This window comes from Pyxicephalus adspersus, chromosome Z, assembly GCF_032062135.1.
Source record: "Pyxicephalus adspersus chromosome Z, UCB_Pads_2.0, whole genome shotgun sequence".
Lineage (NCBI taxonomy): Eukaryota > Metazoa > Chordata > Amphibia > Anura > Pyxicephalidae > Pyxicephalus > Pyxicephalus adspersus.
In genome coordinates, this window is record NC_092871.1 from 67,756,725 (window position 1) to 67,779,347 (window position 22,623).

The window sequence follows — 22,623 nt, forward strand, 5'->3', positions numbered from 1 at the left end:
AGCAACACAGCAGGACACAAATCAAAAAATGTTGATTTTATTCATCAAGAGCAATTATTAAGGTCAATCTCACTAGCAAAAAAAAAAAACCCTGCCTAGATTGCTATAGATCGATATTCAGAAGCCCAGGAGCTGAGCTGTTGGCATGGTGTTGGATGTTGAGTCTTGGAGTTCAGTTCTACATGATTTTCAGTACCCACAGAGACCACTTTTTTGTGTGCTGTTTTAAAGTGGCATTACCACAAAAACCCACTGTGCTGTTTGGAAGTATACCTTGGGACTCAAGTGGTAAACATATTTAAGAGCAGCGAGTCTGGTGTTGCAGTTTAAAAAGGAATTTCTACATATAAGTTGCAAGGTTACCAGTTTGGTTTGATATCTCCTGTACCCATTCTCTTTACAGATATGATGGAGAGAGCAATAATCAATACAATTGTGGGTCGTGATGTGGTGGAACCTGGGAATTATGTCCAAATGTTTCCTTATCCATGTTACACACGTGATGAGTAAGTGACATAGGATGCCAGAGATTTTTTAGATGTCTGTGAAGTGAATAAGAATTCACGGTCTAATAAAAAAAAGAAAGTAATTACTTACCTTTCTATTGAACACAACGCTTATGTTAAAAAATGGATACTTCTAAGCCTGGCAACTTTCTTGTTAGAAATGCTTTAGAAAACAAATGTTTTATGTTTCATTTTTAACTATATATGTACAAAGGGGCAGCCATATTTGTCCATACTCAGGTTCTTTATCCTGCTTTCTTATTTTCTTTGTGGTGGTACACCTTGGTTGTGCTTTACTGTTCCTTACAATGCAAGTCTGTAAACTAACCAACCAATGAAAACAATGCATTTATTATTTTACTAATAGCTTGTCTAAATGATTGATAACTGAAAACCTGTCAGGAGGAAATTAACACTGACTTTTTTCTGAGTTGCACCTTCCAAGCTGGTTATCTTTATCTTCATTTCTTTGTCACTAATCTGCAACAAGCAAGTACAAATATGGTACTCCAGTGCCTGATATGAGAAAGGATAAATATGTCATCAGTAGACTCTTTGCAAGTGCCTTTCAATCACTGAGGTTGAATGAGGGTAATATGCTGAGCTTCCTCAAGTGGTTGATCTGTAAATCTTTATTTTGAATATAGTTACACAATACCTGTAGTAGAGAAAGCATTTAACAATATGAAAGTTACTTCAAAATTACCGAATTGTGTGGTGAGTAAAAAAATATACTATACTTTTCCTTGAACACTTCAATCCACCATAACAACATGTTATTTCAATAGATCTTCAACCATCAGGTTCTCTGGCCGATATTTTTCAACCTGTCCCACCTTTTTAGTTTACTAGTAAGCACTCAGACTTAGAAAATCAGCTTTGAATTTGGTGTTGGGTAGCATTAGGAAAGGATTGTCAACAGCAACCTCTCCATTGGTGAAAAAAATATTTTTCCGAAATATGGAGAAAGGCCGAAACCCGTTTTTGTGTCTATGTAACAATTGCTACCATAATTCTTTGCCAAATTGCCAAAAAGACATGATGGTGGTAAAAAAAATCACCACGATGAGGTTGCATGCAGAATGAAAAATTATTATTTACTCTTTTTTAAGTCTGCCAAACTAAAACCAAAGTTTAAATGAAGATGGCCTTAAAAATAATAGATTATTTTTTTTAAAGCAGCTTTCTTAATTTATTAAATTTAAAGTGTTTTAGGAGAGGAGTAGATTAGCCGCTACAATGTCAGCCACGCCGGGATTATACATGACTTTCTTATAGTCAATGACCCATTTGGACTTGGATTCAGCAGTGAAGAATACCCATTTTATGGTTCACTTTTTGTTAGAATGTTATGTACCCCTGCTTTAAACACCCATGTTTGCAGCCTTTTAGGGACACATGCTCTTTATACTGAACAGTAGCAGTCCTTTCGAACAAGGTTATCAGAATATTTTCTCATTGGTTAACACAGCAGAACACTGCATTTCAAGCCCTAACCAACAGGTCTAGACAAGAGGCAAAAACAAGCAGAATTACATTTCACTTATCTCCACAATGCACAGAAAGAAAATGCCTGGTTTTACCTTGGTGTCCTGGAAGATAGGACGTGTTATTTTAAGGTGGCCATTTGGAATACCCCCCTAGCATGGTTTCATTTGGATAGTGCCTCTTGTCTATTTTTCCTATACTTCTGCGCATTGGTTCTTATTTTTTTTTCTATTTTTTTTGTTTAAGGTGCACTGGAACTTTGCAGTCTTTATGTGATTTTTTTGTGACATGTGGCATGGAGTTACACTGTTAGATTTATCTTAGAAGGACTTATGAGTAGTTCCTAAAGTGTTTATTACATATGCTTCATAGTAACAATACAATGTGAATGTAATGTGTAATGTACAATGTCGCTACAGCTTCTTGTTTGTGATTGAACACATGATGCCACTGTGTATGGTCATCTCGTGGGTGTACTCAGTGGCGATGATGATTCAGCACATTGTGGCAGAGAAGGAACATCGTCTAAAGGAGGTAGGTTATTGGAGAGCATGGCAAAGTTTTATATGACTTCACATAATGTATGTATTGTATTTGTTTCATGTGTTGTTTCTACCATTATTTGAAAAATTGGGATTACTGAGATTTAGTGATAAATGGTAACCCATAACAAACAATCAGGAACTATCTTTCATATATTATGGCTGTTAATTGAGGTGATAAATAATGAACACTCCCTGCATCCCTTTTCTAATAACTCGTAGTAGGTTAAAAATGTACCTGGAAAGAAAGAAGTTAGAGTTTCTTACCTTACCCTATCTTCTGTATCACCAGGCATGACATCATTGTCCTTCAGGAAAGATTCTTTTGGAAAACAGATTAAGCGAAATCTAAGCTCACTCTAAAAGTGTATTCTCACAAGATTTTCAGCTACTCTGCTTTCCATAGGAATCTTTATGGAAAGAGCAGTAACATCATCCATACATAGATACTACAGAAGAGATAAGATAAGTATACTTCTAATTTTTTCATTTCAGGTAAGTTTTTCATCATCTAATTTGTGAATGGGGGGTGTAAGCCACTTTCTCTTTTAGTGAAAGGTCCACTTTAGGGCAAGCTCTTTGCTTAAAATTTTCAGAAGGTGTTTGATGCTGGTAAGAATGTAAGCCAGTTTAACCATTTATTAATTTAGAATGTTATCCAGCATAAATGACTGCTTAAAAAGTAGTGCAGTTTTATTGTCTTCTCCTTTCCCACTTCCAGGTGATGAAGATGATGGGACTGAATAATGCTGTTCACTGGGTGGCTTGGTTCATTACAGGCTTTGTTCAGCTTTCTATCTCTGTGACAGCTCTAACTGGCATCTTGAAATATGGCCAGGTCCTCAAACACAGCAATGTCTTTATCATCTGGCTCTTCCTCTCTATCTATGCTGTGGCTACCATCATGTTTTGGTGAGAAATGGTGACATTATAAAAAGCACATCTCCAATAATATTTAGAGTTGCACTGTAAGGACTGCATCTTATTTTATTTTTAAAGGACAGCTATACCTTTAACAAAACTAATCATAATCCATCCTCCTAACCTACTTTGACTTCTCCTACCTCAGTAGGACAGCCATGGCCTATTTCAACTTTTACCATTTAAATGATTACTTTCAACTTTAAGGGCATATACTTTTCAATACATTTTTATTACATTTTAAATTAAGAAAATAACAAGGTGCAAAAACATTCCAAATCGTGGTACAGAAAAAACAAATTATGTTGTAACATACAGTTGAGTAAGGGGAGCTATCAGTTCAAACAGTTACTCTTTAAGATGAATTACCCTATAATAGAAAAATGAGCTACCGTGTTTCCCCGATTTTAGGACATCCCCATTAAGCCACCCCCGATTTTTAAAAAAATAATTAAAATAAGACACTCACCCGTTTATAAGACAGCTCCAGATATCTGATCCTGCGTGTGTGTCCTTTATGCTGGCTGCAGCGTGTGTGTCTAAAAAACTTTAAAAGAAAAAGGAAGAGATAGAAGAAAAAAGAGGGGGGGGGGGGTGTACACGGCAAGGCATAGGGTAAGGCGGAATTGGAATAGATCAGCTCAAATCATGAAAATAAGGTGCCTGTTAACCTAAAAAAAGGCCAAATCAGTGTACCTGCTTTAAAGCGTCAAGGAAGTATGATCTCAACCCACGGGCATATAGTTTTCAGCCCACCAGCATATCGTTTTCAGCCCATGGTGACCATACTCGCTGGAAACGGGACAAGTATCGGTAAGTACGGCCCTCAATTTTTTATTCAGCAGAAACCATGACATCTTACTTTTTACTTGTGATATATTGGCAGTGGCAGACCACCAAGCTTTTGCTATTACCATTTTGGCGGCTGTGAAAAGATGTGTCAGCAAATGAAATTGTGTTGTAGTACACGTTTCAGGTTGTAAATTGAGCAGGGCTTCTGCAGGACTTTCCACGACTGTATATGCTAATTGGTATACCTGCATCCAGAATCTACGTTACTTGGGGCACTCCCACCAAATATGGTACAAGGTACCCGGCAAGTCGCACCCTCGAAACACATAGGACTCTGGTCAGGCTTCATTTTGGCCATTCTCACCGGAACCCTGTACCAACGCAACAGCAACTTATAGTTCACTTCTACAGCCGATGTATTGATACTACAATGAGCCGTGGTGTCCCATATTTGTTCCCACTCCCCAGGGGCGCAGCCAGGTCTGTCTCGCACCGCGTCACATAGGATAGGGTTGCTGAGGTGTAGGCCTTCATTAATATGTCAGAGAAGTGAAACCACTCCTTTCGCCAATGGATTCAGGGCACAAATGCGTTCAAAGGGAGTTAGGGGGCCCACAGGGCAGATTGTCCTAATTTACTGCTCACGAAGTGGGCAATTTGCATCAAATGAAAGGACTCAGAGATTGGGACCTGATGTTTGCTTCCCATTCGCCTGACAGAGTCCCAAATTTGAATAGAGTGTTTCAGCAATTAATTAGTTATTGCAGGGCGTATTCTGGTTGGGATCCATAGGATTTTTTTCATTCAAAACTGGTGGGAGTTTCCTCGCTTCGATGGAGACCCAGAGGGGGGGATCTATGGGGACATGATATGCAGTAAGCGGTGCCAATTCCGTTGCCGTATAATGGGATGAGAGGTGGGGTACTGACAAGCCTCCCTGCAGCCGTGGTCTAAACATTCTTTTCTGTAGAATTTTAACCCCCCTAGCGGTAATCCTGAGTGTGACTCGGGGTAACTTCAGGAGCCCCCCTTACCTTTGCCCCACGCTGCAGCGACAATCCGATGGTCCTGCTGTGATGCCGGGGCGCCAGTTCGTCGAGGGGGGTGGCCGGGCGGGAAATTCAAAAGCAGCTGAGTAATCTGCTTTTAAATACCACCCAAGTCCTGGCCACGCCACTGCCCGCATCAGCAGTGAGATGCGAAGCACAATGCAGGACTTCTGCTCTGTGCTTCACATCTCACTGCAGATCCCAGCAGCATTAGCAAATTCCGTGGGTGGACCCCATATTTTACCCCCAGTGCATTTGCTGAACCTTCATTATATGTTTCTCTTTTTGCAGCTTCCTGGTGTCTGTTTTATACTCCAAAGCAAAGTTAGCCTCTGCCTGTGGTGGAATCATCTACTTCCTGAGCTATGTTCCCTACATGTATGTGGCCATCAGAGAAGAAGTGGCCCATGATAAGATCACAGCCTTTGAAAAGTGTATTGCTGTAAGTAACTGAGTGACTAGTGTACAAATAACATTTTGGAAATAGAACAGTTTTAAATAATTTTGATAGGGAAGAGGGTGTGTGTAGGAAAGAGAGAACCTCTGCTGGGTTTTTACTGCTGTCTGTGACTTAAAACCTGCCCCACCTTATGAAAACATGAATTGGGCTTTAAATAATTGGGTTTTTCCTATTTCCTTACAGCTGGGAGAGGTAGTATTGCACACCACAGGAAAATGGGATACTGCTTTATGTGAGAAAGAGGTGGTCTGACGTTCCAGACAGATGATAGTACTTGATATGTACATAAAGTGTAAAAGAAAATCAGAGTAATTAATATCTTGCTGCAGCCTAGCTGTGCTACTGTAATAGATTGTTGGGATCTAATTTGCCATTCACTTTTTTTCAAAAATGATTCATGTTATTATAATGTTATAAAAGACAAGAGGGAAATTTATGATGGCAACACAGTTTTACACACATGAGAGAGAATTTGCAGGTTCAAATACACCTAAATGTTGCTGATGCTGACCAGTGAAACCAATGGTACTGTTATTCTGCAAATACTCCAATCCAAAGTAAAAAACATCCAACTTACAAATGATACTTGAAAAAAGCTGTGAATATATTACAACATTGAGTAAAATTAGAAAAACATTTATCTGTGATGTCTTCAGTCTGGTAAATCCTGTATTTGTGTTCATTTTTCTCTACACAGTCTCTCATGTCTACAACAGCCTTTGGCCTTGGCTCAAAATACTTTGCGCTCTATGAGGTGGCTGGAGTTGGAATACAGTGGAAAACCCTCAGCCAGTCCCCAGTGGAAGGAGATGACTTCAACCTTATGTTGTCTATTATGATGCTTAATATAGACGCGATGGTGTATGGTGTTCTGACCTGGTACATTGAAGCTGTTCATCCAGGTAAACATTGGGGTTGTTGACTTATGTGGACATGTTTTTTTTGTAATTTTACTAGCCAGCAAAGTGGATCTAACTTTAACCAATTTTTCATATGTTAAAATTCTAAAACTGTTTGCAAATGTGCTTAGTAGTGATTTGCCATGGAGCCTTAAAGTATGTTTAGATTCTAGTCAATTGGCGCTCTGTGACTGGGACATATATTGAATTGTAACAATGAATAAATTGATAGCAAGAATTCCTAGAAGGTATCTTGTGCCTCCTTTAACCAGCCACACGTGTCACAAGTGTACAGAGTCAAAGTATGTGAACTTTTTTCTGCCAAAGGATTTGTAATTTTATCACGCTACTTTGATAATTACATTGACTAGGAGGGTAACACCAGTTCATCTTTTAGAGGCATATAGCAGTGTTACTTTTCCACTGAGCTGCTAATTGGACATTGAAGAAGCAGCTGTGTATTAAAGTGGTACTAAACCTAAATGAGCAAAAATTGTGAGCAGGCAGGTTATTTATTGCAGAAGGGACAGGCAATATTCTTCTTCAATAAAAAAAAATACCTGCCTGATTCCAAATTTTAGTTACTCACTTGTCTTTTCTCCATCATGGGTGCCCCAATCTTTCCCTAGTGTTCTTCTTGTATATGCCAGGCTGTTATGTCTATTTTTTTGTCTTTCATCCAACGTAGTTTTTATTAAATATAAAGGAAAGTATAGAGATTCTAAACAAACAGTATGTAATGAGTGTGGCAGCTATAAAGGAGCAGTGACCCATGACGCTGCCAGACTCACACAGGGTATCCTAATACCTCTAATAGGTCTATAGCAAATATGACAAGTTGAAAATGGTAAGTGTTGAGATTCCTCTAGGTGAATACTCTTAAGGCCACATCCCCAGTTAACATGAGAACAGAGATAGAAGATACAAAATGTAGGACTTTTAAGGCCAATTCATTTAGGCATAGTATAGGCAAGTATAAAATCAATAAAACGTTTTATTGAATACAGCATTACATAACTATAATAAAAACACACCACACCAGTAAATATCTCTTGCAGGGACACGAAAATTTGATGTTCCAAATGTCGACGCGTTTCACAGAATCTGAATCTGCTTCCTCAGGACAAGCAAAGAGATCTGTGTTTTTAACAAATAATCATACAATAAATATTTCAATGTAAACATCAGTTTTCTCACTGAAATAAAAAGAAATGCAACTCACATGACTAAAGGATGCTCATGATTGCCCATACATCTCTTTCACATTTTTTTTTGATTGAATAAGTAAACTTCATTCATACATAAAATTGTGATGCAAAGCACAAAACACTATATTACAATTCCCCCCAACATACTCGCAAATAAATACATTAAATACTCCACACTGCGGTGTGATGGCTGATGGGAAATGCGAGTCAAAGGCCTTCCACGTCCTGCATGACCCTCCAAACCCCAATAGATCACCAGCAAAACTTTTATACACAATGCCTTGTACAATCCTAAAGAGCTCCCAGGCCCAAAGCTTTATTTGAGATCTAACATATATCTAAAACATAGTATAAACATGCATCTAATAAAGGCAGGCTGTGAAAATGGTGGAGGGGGTGGGGCTAGAACTCACAGGCCCGAAGCTTTATTAGAGCTCTTTTAACTTTTACAAGGAGTGCTTGTGGAGGGGGGAGGGGTCTTTTTAGACGTCCTCTTCCGGGAAATCCATGAGGTGATAGTCTCTGAACAGACTGAGGACCAGTCTGCGGCAGTCCTCGATGTGCTTCCTGGTGCACCAAATAGCCTCCTTAACACAGGTCATGATCGTCCAAGCTCCTTCGACTTCCTCTTCCATGTATTCGCTGTGGAACGGACCATATAACATGATAGATGTATGTGATGGATGTCCCAGAGATGAATTGGCTCTGTTCCTGTTCCAAGGTCTTCATCACGGCTTGGGCGTAGGGGCACTGCCAGAGCCGTGCAATGTCCAGAACTCCCTTGCCGACCTTCTGATGTTCTTTGAACATCACTGCTCTTTTGACTCGGTCCATCTTTGAGCCCCAGATGAAGTGGAACACCGCCCTGGTGATGACCTTTCAGGTGTTGGTGTGGGGAGGCTAGGGCCTGGGTGAGGTACTACAACACAGAATCTCGCTGCAGAGTACCAGTGTTTTCCCATTGATGGTGAGGTCTCTGAGGCTCCAGAGGCTGATCCTCTGCCGCATTTTCGACAGCCTCTCATCCCAAGACTTCAGGGCTGCTCCCTTCTTTCCAAACCAGTCGCCTAGGATTTTGATGGTCTAGCTTGATGATGAAGGGGATGGTCGCAGGTACCAATTGGTCGTGGGTACCTATTCCCGAAGAGCATGGCTTCTGACTTCACACAGTTGACTCTTGCCCCCGAAGCTCAGCCGAAGTCTTCGCAGATCTGGACAATCACGTTGATGGAACGCGTGTCTGTGCATAACACCGTCATGTCGTCTATGTAGATTGAGCACTTTGCTTCCCTTCTGTCTCGCCCTGGTGCAGTGATCCCTCTGATCTCTGCATTCCGTCTGATGCACTCAGCGAAAAGCTCTATACAACAGAAAAAAAGGAGAGGTGACAGACGGCAGCCTTGTCTAACCCCAGAGAGGACCGGGAAGGGGTCAGTCTTCTAGCTGTTCACCAGCACTGTACTGTGAATTTTAAGGTATATCAGGTTCACATATGAACAGAACATTTCACCAAGTCCATATTTGCGGAGTGCCCCAAGTATGAGCCCATGGGAGACACGGTCGAAAGCCTTCACTTGGTCAAGACTGACCAGAGCGGCGTGGATGTTGCGGTTCAGGATGTAGTGAAACGGGTCTCTGACAAGCGCGGAGCTGTCCACAATCCTGCGCCCTGGGATGCCCCAAGTCTGGTCTGGGTGGATAATCTGACCAATAACCTTCTTTAGCTGGTTGGCCAGTACCTTGGCAAGGATCTTATAGTCCACATTCAGGAGGGGGATGGGACGCCAGTTTTTGAGGTCGCATTTGTCATCTTTCCGCTTTTACAAGATCAGCGATGGAGGCATTCTGGCCTCTACCACCATCTCCTCGTACAGCTCGAGCAGGTCTGGGCCGACGAGGTCCCACAGCGCTACATAGAGCTCTGCTGGGGAACCATAGCAACCTGGGGTCCTACCTTGCCTAAAGGATTTAGCGGCAGAGAACAGCTCCCCCAAGGTGAGATGGGCATCAGTGGAGGCTGCATCCGCAGGATCAAGGGTGCTAGTGATACCTGACAGGAACCTGTTTGCAGCGTCTTTGTTAGTTTCTTTGGGAGACTAGAGGGTCCGGTAGAAGTCGTTGATCACTTCTATCGCCTCTGACTTCCCTCTTCGGAGCATTCCAGCTTAGTCCCGCAGCTCGGCAAGAGGTGTGTGGCCGTAGTGGAGCTTCCTGAAAAAGAAAAAATTGCATTTCTCACCTTTTTCCACCCTGGAATGGAAGATGATGTGTCTGGAATCCTCCTCCATGTGCTGTTTCAAGCGCTTCTTGGTCTACTCCAGATCTTGACTAATGTCCCAGCCACAGTGGTAGAGATCCTGCAAGGACTGCAGGTCACGTTGCAGTCGCTTGAGTTCTCTCATCCTAGCACACACCTGTTGGTGCCCCCCTGCTTGAAAGAAGCTTAACTTTCACAAACTCCCACCACTCACTTACCTTTGGAAAGAGCCTCTTTTCCTCCCTCCAGATGACATACTCACCCCTTAGTTCCTCTATCAGTTCCTCTTTTTCCAACAGGGCACAATTCAACTTCCAGGAGCCTGGACCGGGGCCGAAACAAAAAAAGAATAGCCCTGTGGTCTGAGAAGAAACAGGGACCATGGCGTGGCTGTTGCACCTTACCTCTCTCGATGTGAAGATGAAGTCGATCCTTGAACGGATGGATCCATCGGGGCGGCACCAGGAGTAATTCACTGAGCTGTTCCCAATAGAGCCACAACGTCCTTCAAGAAGGCTTCAGCCACCATCTTTTTGAGAAGGCAGGAGGTCCAACTTTGCCATGACGCCGGAGCTGCACCCATCCTCCTCTATTGGGCAGTTATAATCACTGCCCAATATTACTGCTCTGTTAGTCGCGAGTTGAGTCCTCAGGGTCTAGAAAAGCTCCAGTTGCTCATTCTTCCCAGGGGAGGCGTACATGTTAAATAGTTAAATAGTAGGTTAGGTTGAAAAAAGACATAAGTCCATCAAGTTCAACCACTAGGGAAATAGAGATATTTTAGATAAAACCCCATAAGACATAGTTGGTTCAGAGGAAGGCAAAAAACAACTCTGGTACAATTTGCTTCAACAGGGGAAAAAAATCCCTGGATCAACAGCCACAGGTATTTTTACTTTGAAGCCTTAATATCCAGGTATATTCTCTGCTTCTAGAAAAACATCCATTTTTTTTTTTAGCAATCGATAGAACTTGCCGAAACTGCTTCCTAAGGGAGCTGATTCCACATTTTCACCGACCTTACAGTGAAAAATCCCTTCCTTCTCCGGAGCTTAAGCTTCTTTTCCTCCAGACGCAAAGGTTGACTCCCCCAAATATATTCCCCCTGGACAGTATGACGCATGCTCCCAAGTGCATAACTTTACATTTATCTATTTTAAATGTCATTTGCCACTTGCCTGCCCAATCAAACAGTACATCTATCCTGTATGGACTTAATTCCATAACATAGTTTGGTGTCATCTGCAAACACAGAAATGGTACTTTTAATCCCAAACTCTATATCATATACATTTATAAAGATGTTAAACAGTAAAGGTCCCAACACTGAACCCTCTGGTATGGATGCGTTCTTTAAGCCAGTTCTCTATCTATTTACAGATTGACTATACTAAACCTATTGACCCTAACTTGCATACATACTAACAGTCTGTGGGGTACAGTGTCAAATGCTTTAGCAAAGTCCAAGTACACTATATCAACTGCAACTCCACTGTCTAGCTTTTTACTTACTTCTTCATAAAAAGAGAGTAAATTTGTCTGACAACTTCGGTCTTTCTTGAAGCCATGCTGACTATCACTTATATTATTATTTTCTAGCAGAAACTTCCCTATGTGGATCTTTATCAAACTCTCTAGGACCTTTCTAACTATGGATGTTAAACTAACGGGTCTGTAGTTACCTGGTAATGACCTAGCTCCCTTTTTAAAGATAGGATCCACATTGGCCCTACTCCAATCCATCGGTACCTCTCCAGTGACTGAAGAGTCTAAAAATTAGAAATAATGGCTTTGAAATAACTGAACTCATCTCTTCGAGGACACGCGGATGTAATCCATCGGGTCCTGGTGCTTTGTCAACCCTAATTTTTCCCAGCTGTTTCTCAATCATATCAATTCTGAGCCATTGTGACTCATTTAAGGTAGTGATTTTGCTATTATAAATTTGGACTTGAGCTCTGCCATTTTCCTTTGTGTATACAAAGCTAAAAAAAAGTGGTTAGTAGATTTTCCTTTTCTTTATTCCCAGTTACAAACCCAGCGACATCCTTCAAGGGGCCTACATGCTCAGATCTGATCTTTTTGCTAATAATATATTTTAAAACATTTTTTGGATTTGCTTTCCTCTGCAATCTGTCTTTCATTTTGAAGTTTTGCACATCCTTGTGATCTTTCATTTTATATTATTGGAATGCCCTTTTCTTGTTCCTTATGGCTTTTTTAACATCAGCTGTGAGCCACATTGGTTTTGATTTTAGCCGTTTAAATTTATTACCCATTGGAATATATTTTTCAATGTGCTTTTGTAGAACAGACTTGAAACATTCCCATTTCTGTTAAGTATTCTTTGAGGACAATATTGTCTCCCAGTCCAAGTCACAGAGAGACGCCCTTAATAATAGAAAATTTGCTCCCTTAAAATTAATCGTTTTTATCTTTCCTGTTTTTGCTTCCTGTTTACAGCTTACATTAAATGAAATCATATTATTGTAACTGCTACCCACAGTGCTCAACCCAGAACATTTTTTAAGCTGCGTGGGAAGAAATTGTAGGTGGGTGGCAGCCCCTGTATTGTGACCAAACTCTTTAGTAACCACTCAAAAACAGCCGGGTGGGTGCTGAAAAATGCCGGGTGGTGCTCCCAGCTGAAAGGGCCTGGGGAGAACCCTGTACCCGGATTCTCTTTTATATGCACATTGGTTATAAGCTGTGCATTGTTAGAAAGAACTAGGACCAGCAGAGTTGATGAGCCTAATGGGTTCTCCTCTGTCAATGACCAGTAGTCGGCCACATACAACCTCATGCACAGCGTCAAGCATGAAACGTCCACCCCTGATCAGAATGGCTACACCTGCTGACTTGCAATTTCCACCTCCAGACCAGTAAGAGGGACCCTGGGTCCACTGAGAGGACTGATGACTGTACGCCCTAGAGGGAGGCAGGGCACATTCCTGCAACATGACAATGTCACCCGGTTGGGTGTCCACGAAGCTAAGTACTGTCTGCCTTCTGTATGCGTCTGTTATGCTCCTCACATTGATGGAAAAGATTGAGATCTTAGCCATTATATTTTGGAAAAAAGTGAAAATTCAGCCAGAGCTGTACAACCCACACTAGGAGGGGGGCTGTTCCCTCCACTTTCCCGTCCAGCTCCCAGAATTGCACTTCGTCTGTGGTTGTTTGGAAGGAACAGGCTGGGGTCATGAGGCATGTTGGCCAGGTATTCCACCACATCCGACATGTCCTCAGTGACATGTCTGTCACTGGGGTGGAGGAGAAGGGGGCCTCCTCTTTCTCCTTCTTTGCCTGACATTTTTTGGACAAGTCCATGTCCACAGCAGGGCTCTGGGGGTGCTTCATTTTCCCTGGTGGTGTCCACTGTCGATGGGGTGGGCAGAAGGGGAGGCCTCCTCTGAGGGCTGAGGGGCTGGGTCTGTGGGAGTGGGGGCTGTGGATTGAGTGGGGGGTTGTGGGGCAGGTAGGAGCGGGGCTTGGGCTTCGGGCTCAGTGGGGGGCTGTATATCTAAGGGTTGGGGTTGAGCCTGGGGGTTTTGGAGGGGCCTGGGGTTTGGTCCTGGGATGCTGAGTACTGACACTGACCTAGGGTGGGTGTGGGTTGGGACTCTGGGCCAGTGGCCTGGGCCGGTGGAGTAGTGTCTTGGAGTTAGGGTGGGGGCTTGGGCTGTGAAGGTGTGGGATAGGACCTGGGAGTGGATTTGGGCACAGGGGCAGGTCCATTGGACCTGGGAGGGGCTTTAGGCTGGGAGGCAGGGAGTGAGGACTGGGAGGTGGAGGGGGCAGAGGAAGTGGAGGGAGCAGGTAGCCCCTAAGTGCTTGAGGGCCTATGCTCACCTCTATCCCCTCTGGTAAGGGGACCATTTCTCGATGAGGGGTCACGTCCAGTTGTGCCTACATTTCCTGCACCTTTGAGTACTCCAGCGTAAGACCTTGTCTGTTTGAGGCACTCCCTGTATAGGTGATCCTTGCTGCCACAGATCTTGGTCCTCGGACAGTCCTTGGACTCGTGTCCAATGACACGGCAAAGCCTGCAAGAGACGGCAGAGCAGTTCTTACCTACGTGGCTGGTCCTTCTTCATCTCCTACAGGTTCGGGGCAGGTCCTCATAGTGGAGGATTCCAGGTGACAGTCCGATGTTGATGGCAAGTGCTGGAGTTCTCTTGTGGAGGAGTCCCGTTGCAGCATGCAGGTCAGGCCCCATTTCTCGGTCTAGAAGCCGTTGGCGTCCAGGATGCGGGTTGGTTCCCTCAGTAAAGTGCAGAACTGTTTATGGTATGTGGCGATGTCTTGTCCAGGTATTTGAGGGCTGCGTATTGACACCCTATTCTGCCTTTCTTCCCTTTGAATGGGCGAATTGGCAATTAAATTGCCGAAAGGTTATCCGGGTTCCGCCGCCTTCACCCTCTCCCAGTATCTTCTACACACCTGTAAAGATACAAAAGTGATTTAAAAAATACCTTTCATGAAGGCTTTGATGGAGAGGCTTGGATGGAGGATGGCAGAGCAAGGCAGGTACCAATTCCCAAAGAGCATGGCTTCCGACTACTCGCAGTTGACTCTTGCCCCCAAAGCTCCGCCGAATTCATGTAGAGCAGGCACTTCGCTTCCTTTCTGTCTGGTCCTTGTGCGTTGATCCCTCTGATCGCTGGGTTCCGTCTGATGCACTCGGCAAAGAGCTCTATACAACAAACAAAAAGAAGAGATGACAGAAGGCAGCCTTGTCTGACCCCGGAGAGGACCAGGAAGGGGTCAGTCCTCCAGCCGTTCACCAGCACTGTAGTGTGGATGTCAAGGTACATCAGGTTAACATATGAACAAAACATTTCACCAAGACCATACTTACGGAGGGCTCTAAGCATGAGACCATGGGAGACACATTTGAAGGCCTTCCTGGTCCAGGCTGACCAGAATGGCGTGGATGTTGCAGTCCAAGTAGTGAACCGTGTCTCTGACCAGCGTGAGGCTGTCCGCAATCCTGCACCTTGGGATGCAGCAAGTCTGGTCTGGATGGATGATCCATCCGATAACCTTTAGCAGGTTGGCCAGTACCTTGGCAAGGATCTTGTAGTCCACCTTGAGGAGGGAGATGGGACGCCAGTTCTTGAGGTCGCATTTCTCACCCTTCGGCTTCTACAAGATCGTGATCATGCCTTCCCTCAGCGATGGGGGCATTCTGCCCTCCACCACCATTTCCTCGTACAGCTCGAGTAGGTCCGGGCCTACGAGGTCCCACAGCGCTACATAGAGCTCCTCTGGGGGACCATCGCAACCCGGGTTCCTAAAGGTTTTAGTGGCAGAGGACATCTCCTTCAAAGTGGGGGAGCGGGTTGCCCTCGAGCTTTTTTGGGTCCATGCTCACTTCTGGCAGGGGGTCCATCTCTATTGACACATCCGGTGGTGCCTGCTGTTCCTTCGCCTCTGAGCACTCCCGCATAGGATCTGGTCATTTTGGGGCACTCCCAGTACCGGTGGTCCTGTTCTCACCAGAGATTGCAGATCTTAGTCCTCGGACAGTCCTTGGACTCGTGCCCTGTGGCATGGCAGAGCCTGCAAAATGAAACAGAACAAATCTTACCTACGTGGCCAGCTGCCCCTCACCTGCCCCCTTCTGCAGGTCCGTGGCATGTCCTCGTAGTGCAGGATCCCTGGGCATGGGCCGAGGTTGATGCACTGTGGCAAGTGCAGGAGGTCCCCTGTGGTGGAGTCTCTCCTCAGCTTGCATGTCTGGACCCATTTTCCGGTCCAGAAAGCGTTGGCGTCCAGGATCCAGGTTCCTTCAGCACAGTGCAGAACCTTTTCAGGAAAGTGGCGATGTCCTGTCCTGGTACATGAGGGCTGCGCATTGCTACTGTGATCCGCCTTTCTTCCTTTTGAATGGGAGAGTTGGCAACAAAGTTGCCGAAAGGGGATCCGGGTTCTGTGGCCTTCACCTTCCCCCAATAACGTCTGCACACCTGTAACAAGACAATTGTGACATAAAATATAACTTGTATGAAGGCTTGGATGAGGGTCTCTGCCTTTGTGAATCCTTGATCCAGAACCATCTTCCATTCTAAGACTTCTGTTGTCATTTCTGGTATTTTCCCATTCACTTCCTTCAGCTTGAGGACGACCATCTGCTTCATCCATCCGGCTGTCTGGGGTCTTCTGCTGGCCTCTGCTCCTGCAGATGTATCTGAGGCTGGTCTTGCTGGGGCAGAGGTGGAGGTGGACAGTCTTTCGATGTCCCTCACATTGCTGGCTTGGGCCTGGGCGATGTGGTTTCTTTTCTCGGTCACCTTTTTCGGAACCATCTTAGCGGTCGTTGTCTCATGCACCTCGAGCTTTGGTTGCTGCTCGGCTTCCTCGGTGTCTTCCTGGTCGATGATCCGCTTCTTCAGCTTTTTTGCCTTTGTAAATGGGGTAGTGACACAGGGTGGGGAAAAGGGGTGATCACAGTTTCGTTCCTGGCAAGGCCTAAGCCTTTAACCCAATAGCAGCAAGTAGGTGAAGCCGAATTTAATCAACGATCCTACCAGGCTGAGCAGGGGTTACCTCACCAGGACCTAGTTGCTTGGATAGATGCAGGTGATTCTCCACCTAAAAAGCCTTTGACAGCCTGAAGGACAAAGGCAGATACTACACTTGATCTTAGCCAAAAGGCAGAGAAGCAGTCCATTGGAACAACTGGTACAGATGACATGTAAAGCCCAAGATTTATCCTGGTCACCAAGTGGACAGCCGAAATATAATTTGTATATCTTTTTAGGTTCTGTGGTAATTTGACCTCGTTGTGCTTTCGTCATTAATGAACCACACATGTAACAGAAACTGTCTGGATCATTAAGGCAATTTCCAGGCATGATGACAAATGAAATCAATTGCAGGTAGTGCGGTCTCCAACCATAAAAATAGAAAACTGTTGTTAAATGTTGTAATATGTTAAGGCTATTTATAACGAATTTCAGGGCCACTCCTGTTTAATCATGGGTGATTCATGATGTGGCCACAAAATTTCCACACTTCATTATCCTGAAGTGGCTTCATGTCGGCTGAGAGTGCGAGAGCAGCTCCTTTCTTTATAGGGGATCTATGAACATTTAATGTTTTATAATCAGCTTTATGTAAATAAGAATACCAGTGTCGGTCTGTTGTCTTCTAATCCTAGTATAGAATGGCATGGCTCATATATGTTCATTACAAGTGCTTCCTTTTGAAATTCCTTATCTCTCTTTAAAGTATATCTAAAGCCATTTTTTTACACTTTTAGGCTGGCTACACATGAAGCAATCTCACCCTTCAGTCTCAGATTTAGATTTGATTTTCTAGCAAAACCAAAAAGTCAGGGAATAATCCACTGCTTCTAGACTGACCACTACAAATCTAGGGAACAGACAAGGCTGGATTGATTCAAGGCAACATACCCTGTGATATGTAATGGTTGGCAACTGGAGATCATGCCCAGGCTGGGAATTTGGAGAACTGTGTTTACCAACCTGCAGCTACTGAAGTCAAAACTCCACATCTGCATTCTCGTTCCAGATCAGTGATTTAGAAATGACTGAAGCCGTAAGATAAGCATGACAGCCAGGAGAATAGTACTTATAAGAGAAGTGCAGCTCCTTTGTCTGTAAGGCTTAATCATTAGAAGACAGAAATACTTTTTCAGGAAACCTGTCATAAGAAGAATACAAAATGATACATTTAAAATGCAGCTTTGGAGAGCCAGGGGGTTGCTAGAGGTTCATTGAGCAGTGGGCAATTTGTGCCCCTCAGGTCAGTTTAAGTGACACCTATGATTTTTTGGCTATCTGTAAGGGTGACATTCTTCCCATTGGCCAGCAATGAAAGAGACATTCTTCCCACTGACTCCACACTAATGTATGAACTTTGGTATATAGTAATTTTAAGGGGTTCCCGCTTCTCAGCCTTTTGGCTAAGATCAAGTGTAATACTTAATCCTTCCAGTGTTCAGGGTGGAACAGCGCTGTATACCTGGCAAGAATGCAGTGCCCTGTTAAGGACAGTCTGCTTGATGGTGAAGCTCTGTAAGGGGCCGCCCTATGCTAATTCCTCTGGCCAGTGTCCACCAGAGAGAGGCATGGGGCCTGCCCTGATAAGGTGCAACACTTGGTCTGGCTATTAGGTCTTGAGAGCTAGCGGAATCTCGCTTAGTGTCGTCCGCCTGGAGTGGCGAACTAGGGGTACCTTAAAATCACTTTGGGCCCTGGAACCCACTTTGATTCAAAGTACACAGGCACGTCACAATGCTGATTTAGCACATCGCCTTTAGTCTGCATTAGCTGCGGCTAGTGAAGATGGGCAATTTTTATACCTTTTGCCCGGTGTGTTATGCACTGAGCACATTTTTTTTTATGTATTTTTCTGTTGTCACTGGTGTGGTATTTGTGTGCCACTTTTTGATGGAGCGTGCTATTCCCTCATGGGCTAGCCCTGAAGTCTTTGGAGGGTACTACGGCTTGACGGCCAGGTACTCTCCCTTACTGGGAGTGTTTCTTCGGAAGAGCTCCCAGCCTAGTATCTGTTGGGACTGCCTACTCAGCTTCGGCTGGATGGACTCAATACCCAGCCCTCGTCAGGAGCCTCGCTTCGGGGGGTCTGGGGAAATTGGGTGGCCCTTCCTCTTTTGAAGAGGGATCACAATAGTACCCCAGTGCACGTTTTTTGTGTGGTGTTTTTGCACATACACTTTTTTATCGAGCACAGGGTTTTTGTTTAGTTGGATCACGTTACGCGAGATTCTATGAAAAAAAAAATATGAACGAGATGTATGGGCAATCATGGGCATCCTTTAGTCATGTGAGTTGCACATTTTGCATTGAAACATTGAAATATTTATTGTATGATTATTTGTCAAAAACCACAAATCTCTTTGTTTGTCCTGAGGGAGCAGATTCAGATTCCGTGAAATGCGTTAACAGTCGGGACATCAAATTTTGGTGTCCCTACAAGTGATATTTACTAGTGTGGTGTGTTGTTATTATTGTTATGTAATGCTGTATTAAAAAAAAAAGTTTTATTGATTTCATACTCAAGGCAAATTCATTTAGGCTTAAAAAGTCCCAAATTTTGGATCTTCTATCTCTGTTCAAGTGGAAAATGGTAAACTGTTCAATCAGTTTATGGCTTACAAAAGAGGTACACATGGTGGGGACAATCAACAGCCAGTGTACAATTCAAAACTCCCTAACATTCTGCCAAGGATGGAATCCAAATAAACTCAAACCTCCTATGTGTACTTTCTTGTTAGTATTTAGTAAACCATTAGGATCAGATTTTATTTATTTGTTTTATTATCAACAAATCTTTAGTAATTCTTTGTTTTTTAGGGATGTATGGGCTTCCTCGACCCTGGTACTTCCCTTTCCAGAGGTCTTACTGGCTTGGTAGTGGGCGAATAGAAACATGGGAATGGTCTAGGCCTTGGTCCCGGCCTACCCGCCTTAGCATCATGGAAGAAGACCAAGCCTGTGCTATGGAAAGTCGTCGACATGGTAAGTGAATCAGTTATTTTCTACACTATAAATCCCTGTTGGATCGAAAATTAGGGACATGGCAAACAGCAGTAGCTTGTAACTTCCAGAAATCACACAGAAGCCAACACCCTATGACCAGTAATACAGGGGCGGGGTTTTATATTTGGAGACACTGGCTTAACATTTTAGGGACTTAGAGGGGGACTGGTTCTTTATCTATGACTTTCTAAAGACAGCTTTTAGGTCTTTAGAATATCATGTTGCCTCACTTCAGTATACACTTTCCTTGTGATACTGGACATAAGAGAAACATGCATTATCCTAAAGAAAACAAAGGCATTGGTTGATATGAGTACAATGTCTTGAGTTGGGTTTATGACTTTATTTTAACTAGATGGTTACATAGATGTTTCTGTTCTGACAAATTCCTTTTACATTATGCAAAATCAAATACATATTTAGACTTTAAAGACAGTGTAAACAAAAAGCAATATAGATAAAAATATATTTATTCAATACATATTTAAAAAGACATGTCTCATAACAAACATAGAACAATACCTCCAAATATTTACATTCACCCTTAAACCAAAATCCTTTTAAACTCACATTTATTTTTATTAAACTCACGTTTATTTAAATTACCTTATGTATCTTGCTCCAGTTTTCTTCAAATGCAAAAAAAATCTTTTTAGATCGATAAGTCACTGGATCAGTATTCCACAAACAGAGAATTGTGTGTGGCTTTCTAATGTAGTTCATAAGGAGGAGCTGCCTCTGTATTTCCCTCATTACTGTTTTTCCTAACCTTGTATTTCAGGTGAGAACTAATGTTGCACTTTGTTTTGCCTTTAGAGGAGACCCGGGGAATTGAGGAAGAACCCAGTCATTTGCCGCTGGTTGTGTGTATTGACAAACTGACCAAAATATACAAGACTGGAAAGAAATTGGCACTAAACAAGCTAAGTCTAAATCTGCACGAAAATCAAGTGGTGTCCTTCTTGGGCCATAATGGAGCAGGAAAAACCACCACCATGTAAGTCAGCCATATGTTCTCCTTATTGCTTAAAAACAGCTGTTAGAGTATGAATCAAATTGTAACACTGTTTCTCTAATAGGTCTATCTTAACCGGCCTCTTTCCCCCAACCTCTGGATCAGCCACCATTTATGGACATGACATTCGCACAGAGATGAATGAGATCAGGAAGAGTTTAGGAATGTGTCCGCAGCACAATGTGCTGTTTGATAAGTTAACAGTTGAAGAACACCTATGGTTCTATTCCCGTCTAAAAGGGATGGCAGAGGAGGCAATACGCAAGGAGATGGACAAGTATGTATTGACAGATCTTTACATTTTTTTAATTATTTGTTAATGTTTTATTGCTCTTTTTTTAAAGTTTTAATCAATATAAATATACTGAATGTGTGTTTAATGCTGAACTCCAGATAAACTGATAAATTCTAAACATACATATTTAAGATTTTTTTCTGCTTACCCCATCCTAAAATATACCTAGTCCTGTGAAACAATACCACCAATCTGGTGGTCTGGCGACTTGAACTTTCATTGCATCAGTTAAGCAACACAGCTTTGCCACCTCCCTTTCTCTAATCTGTGACTGAAAAATAAAGGAGCAGTAGCAACCAGATGAAGTCATGTCTCTGCTCCCTCCTCATGTGCTACTATACACTCCATTGATAGAAATCTGGCCCTTCTGGTATGTTTTAGAACTCAATATTTTAGATTTTACACAAATTTCTAGCTTTGAGATGGACAGTGAACTTTTCACTGTTGGTAAATACAAATCATTATTTAAATACCAGACTTCTCATGGCTCAACCTTATCAATTTTAAGCAGATATACATTTTTATATTATTTTAGAATGATCGAGGACTTGGAATTATCCAACAAACGGGACTCCCTAGTTCAGACACTTTCGGGTGGAATGAAGAGAAAACTGTCTGTTGCCATTGCTTTTGTCGGAGGATCAAAAGCAGTCATTTTGGATGAGCCAACCGCTGGTGTGGATCCATATGCAAGAAGGGCTATCTGGGATCTTATTTTAAAATATAAACAAGGTAATTATTGAGTATTTAGTCTCAGATTTTGTCTGGGACTATTATTTTTAAAAATATACCATGATATTCTGAAATTCTGCAGGACGCACAATTCTTCTTTCAACCCATCACATGGATGAGGCCGATTTGCTAGGTGATCGCATTGCCATTATTTCCCATGGAAAGCTAAAATGCTGTGGCTCGCCACTGTTTTTGAAAAGCACATACGGTGATGGCTATAAATTGACGGTAGTCAAGAGACAGAGCAGCCCAGGTCAGTAAAAACTTGTAAATTGGATGTGGGTATATTTGTCACCAAGGACTGTGCAGGAATAATATTTATAGTGCAATCCAGCCAAAGCATTTTTTTCTGCCTGAGTTGAATATGTAGAGATGTCCTTTTACTTTTTGTCCCAGCCATCAGTTACTGCACCAACAAATAAGTGGAAACATCTGACTAAGTAAGTGAGGTGAGTTTTTCTAAATTTGGTGACATATTTGGTGACAGGGGTATGCAGGGTGGTTGACACAGTTTCCTGAAAACATCACCGCACCTGCATTATCAGATCTCTCAGGAGCTCTCGGCTTCAATGCAAAGTGTGCAAGCTCTTGGGAGAAGTTATATCAATATTACAATGATTTGATCAATGAGTACCAGCCTAGAGGTATGGGTCCTCCTAAGCAGAATGGGTTTGCATGAAAAACAACCAAGGTAAAATCGTATTGTTGAGCCTCCATGATTGAAAGAACTCAATTCCAATAAATGAAACTGGTGAACCAAGTACAGAAAAGCTGTGAAAGAAAGCTCCTAGGTGATGCGGAACATCCTCTAGACAGGATTAAAGGATCAGACTGCTGCAGGTTCTAATGTGCACTTTAAGAAGCTGAAAGAGTGCTTTGATATCAGAGAATGCAGTTTCAACAGAGAAACTTTTACTATAGAAACT

At 42.9% G+C, this 22,623-nt stretch overlaps 1 protein-coding gene and 1 pseudogene across 5 annotated transcripts in view; one reads left to right on the forward strand and one right to left on the reverse strand.

The window, feature by feature from the left end:
• ABCA2 (ATP binding cassette subfamily A member 2) overlaps positions 1 to 22,623 on the forward strand; it is a 175,438-nt gene that overhangs the window by 66,760 nt on the left and 86,055 nt on the right. For all 5 annotated transcript variants that reach the window (XM_072431419.1, XM_072431420.1, XM_072431422.1 and 2 more), the window contains 10 exons: positions 404 to 506; positions 2,414 to 2,528; positions 3,258 to 3,448; positions 5,590 to 5,740; positions 6,456 to 6,660; positions 19,470 to 19,634; positions 20,472 to 20,652; positions 20,735 to 20,947; positions 21,501 to 21,697; positions 21,780 to 21,950. In XM_072431419.1, coding sequence (XP_072287520.1) covers positions 404 to 506; positions 2,414 to 2,528; positions 3,258 to 3,448; positions 5,590 to 5,740; positions 6,456 to 6,660; positions 19,470 to 19,634; positions 20,472 to 20,652; positions 20,735 to 20,947; positions 21,501 to 21,697; positions 21,780 to 21,950 — 1,692 coding nt within the window. The remainder of the gene's footprint in view (positions 1 to 403; positions 507 to 2,413; positions 2,529 to 3,257; positions 3,449 to 5,589; positions 5,741 to 6,455; positions 6,661 to 19,469; positions 19,635 to 20,471; positions 20,653 to 20,734; positions 20,948 to 21,500; positions 21,698 to 21,779; positions 21,951 to 22,623) is intronic.
• On the reverse strand, positions 16,706 to 16,794 carry LOC140344660 (U2 spliceosomal RNA; annotated as a pseudogene).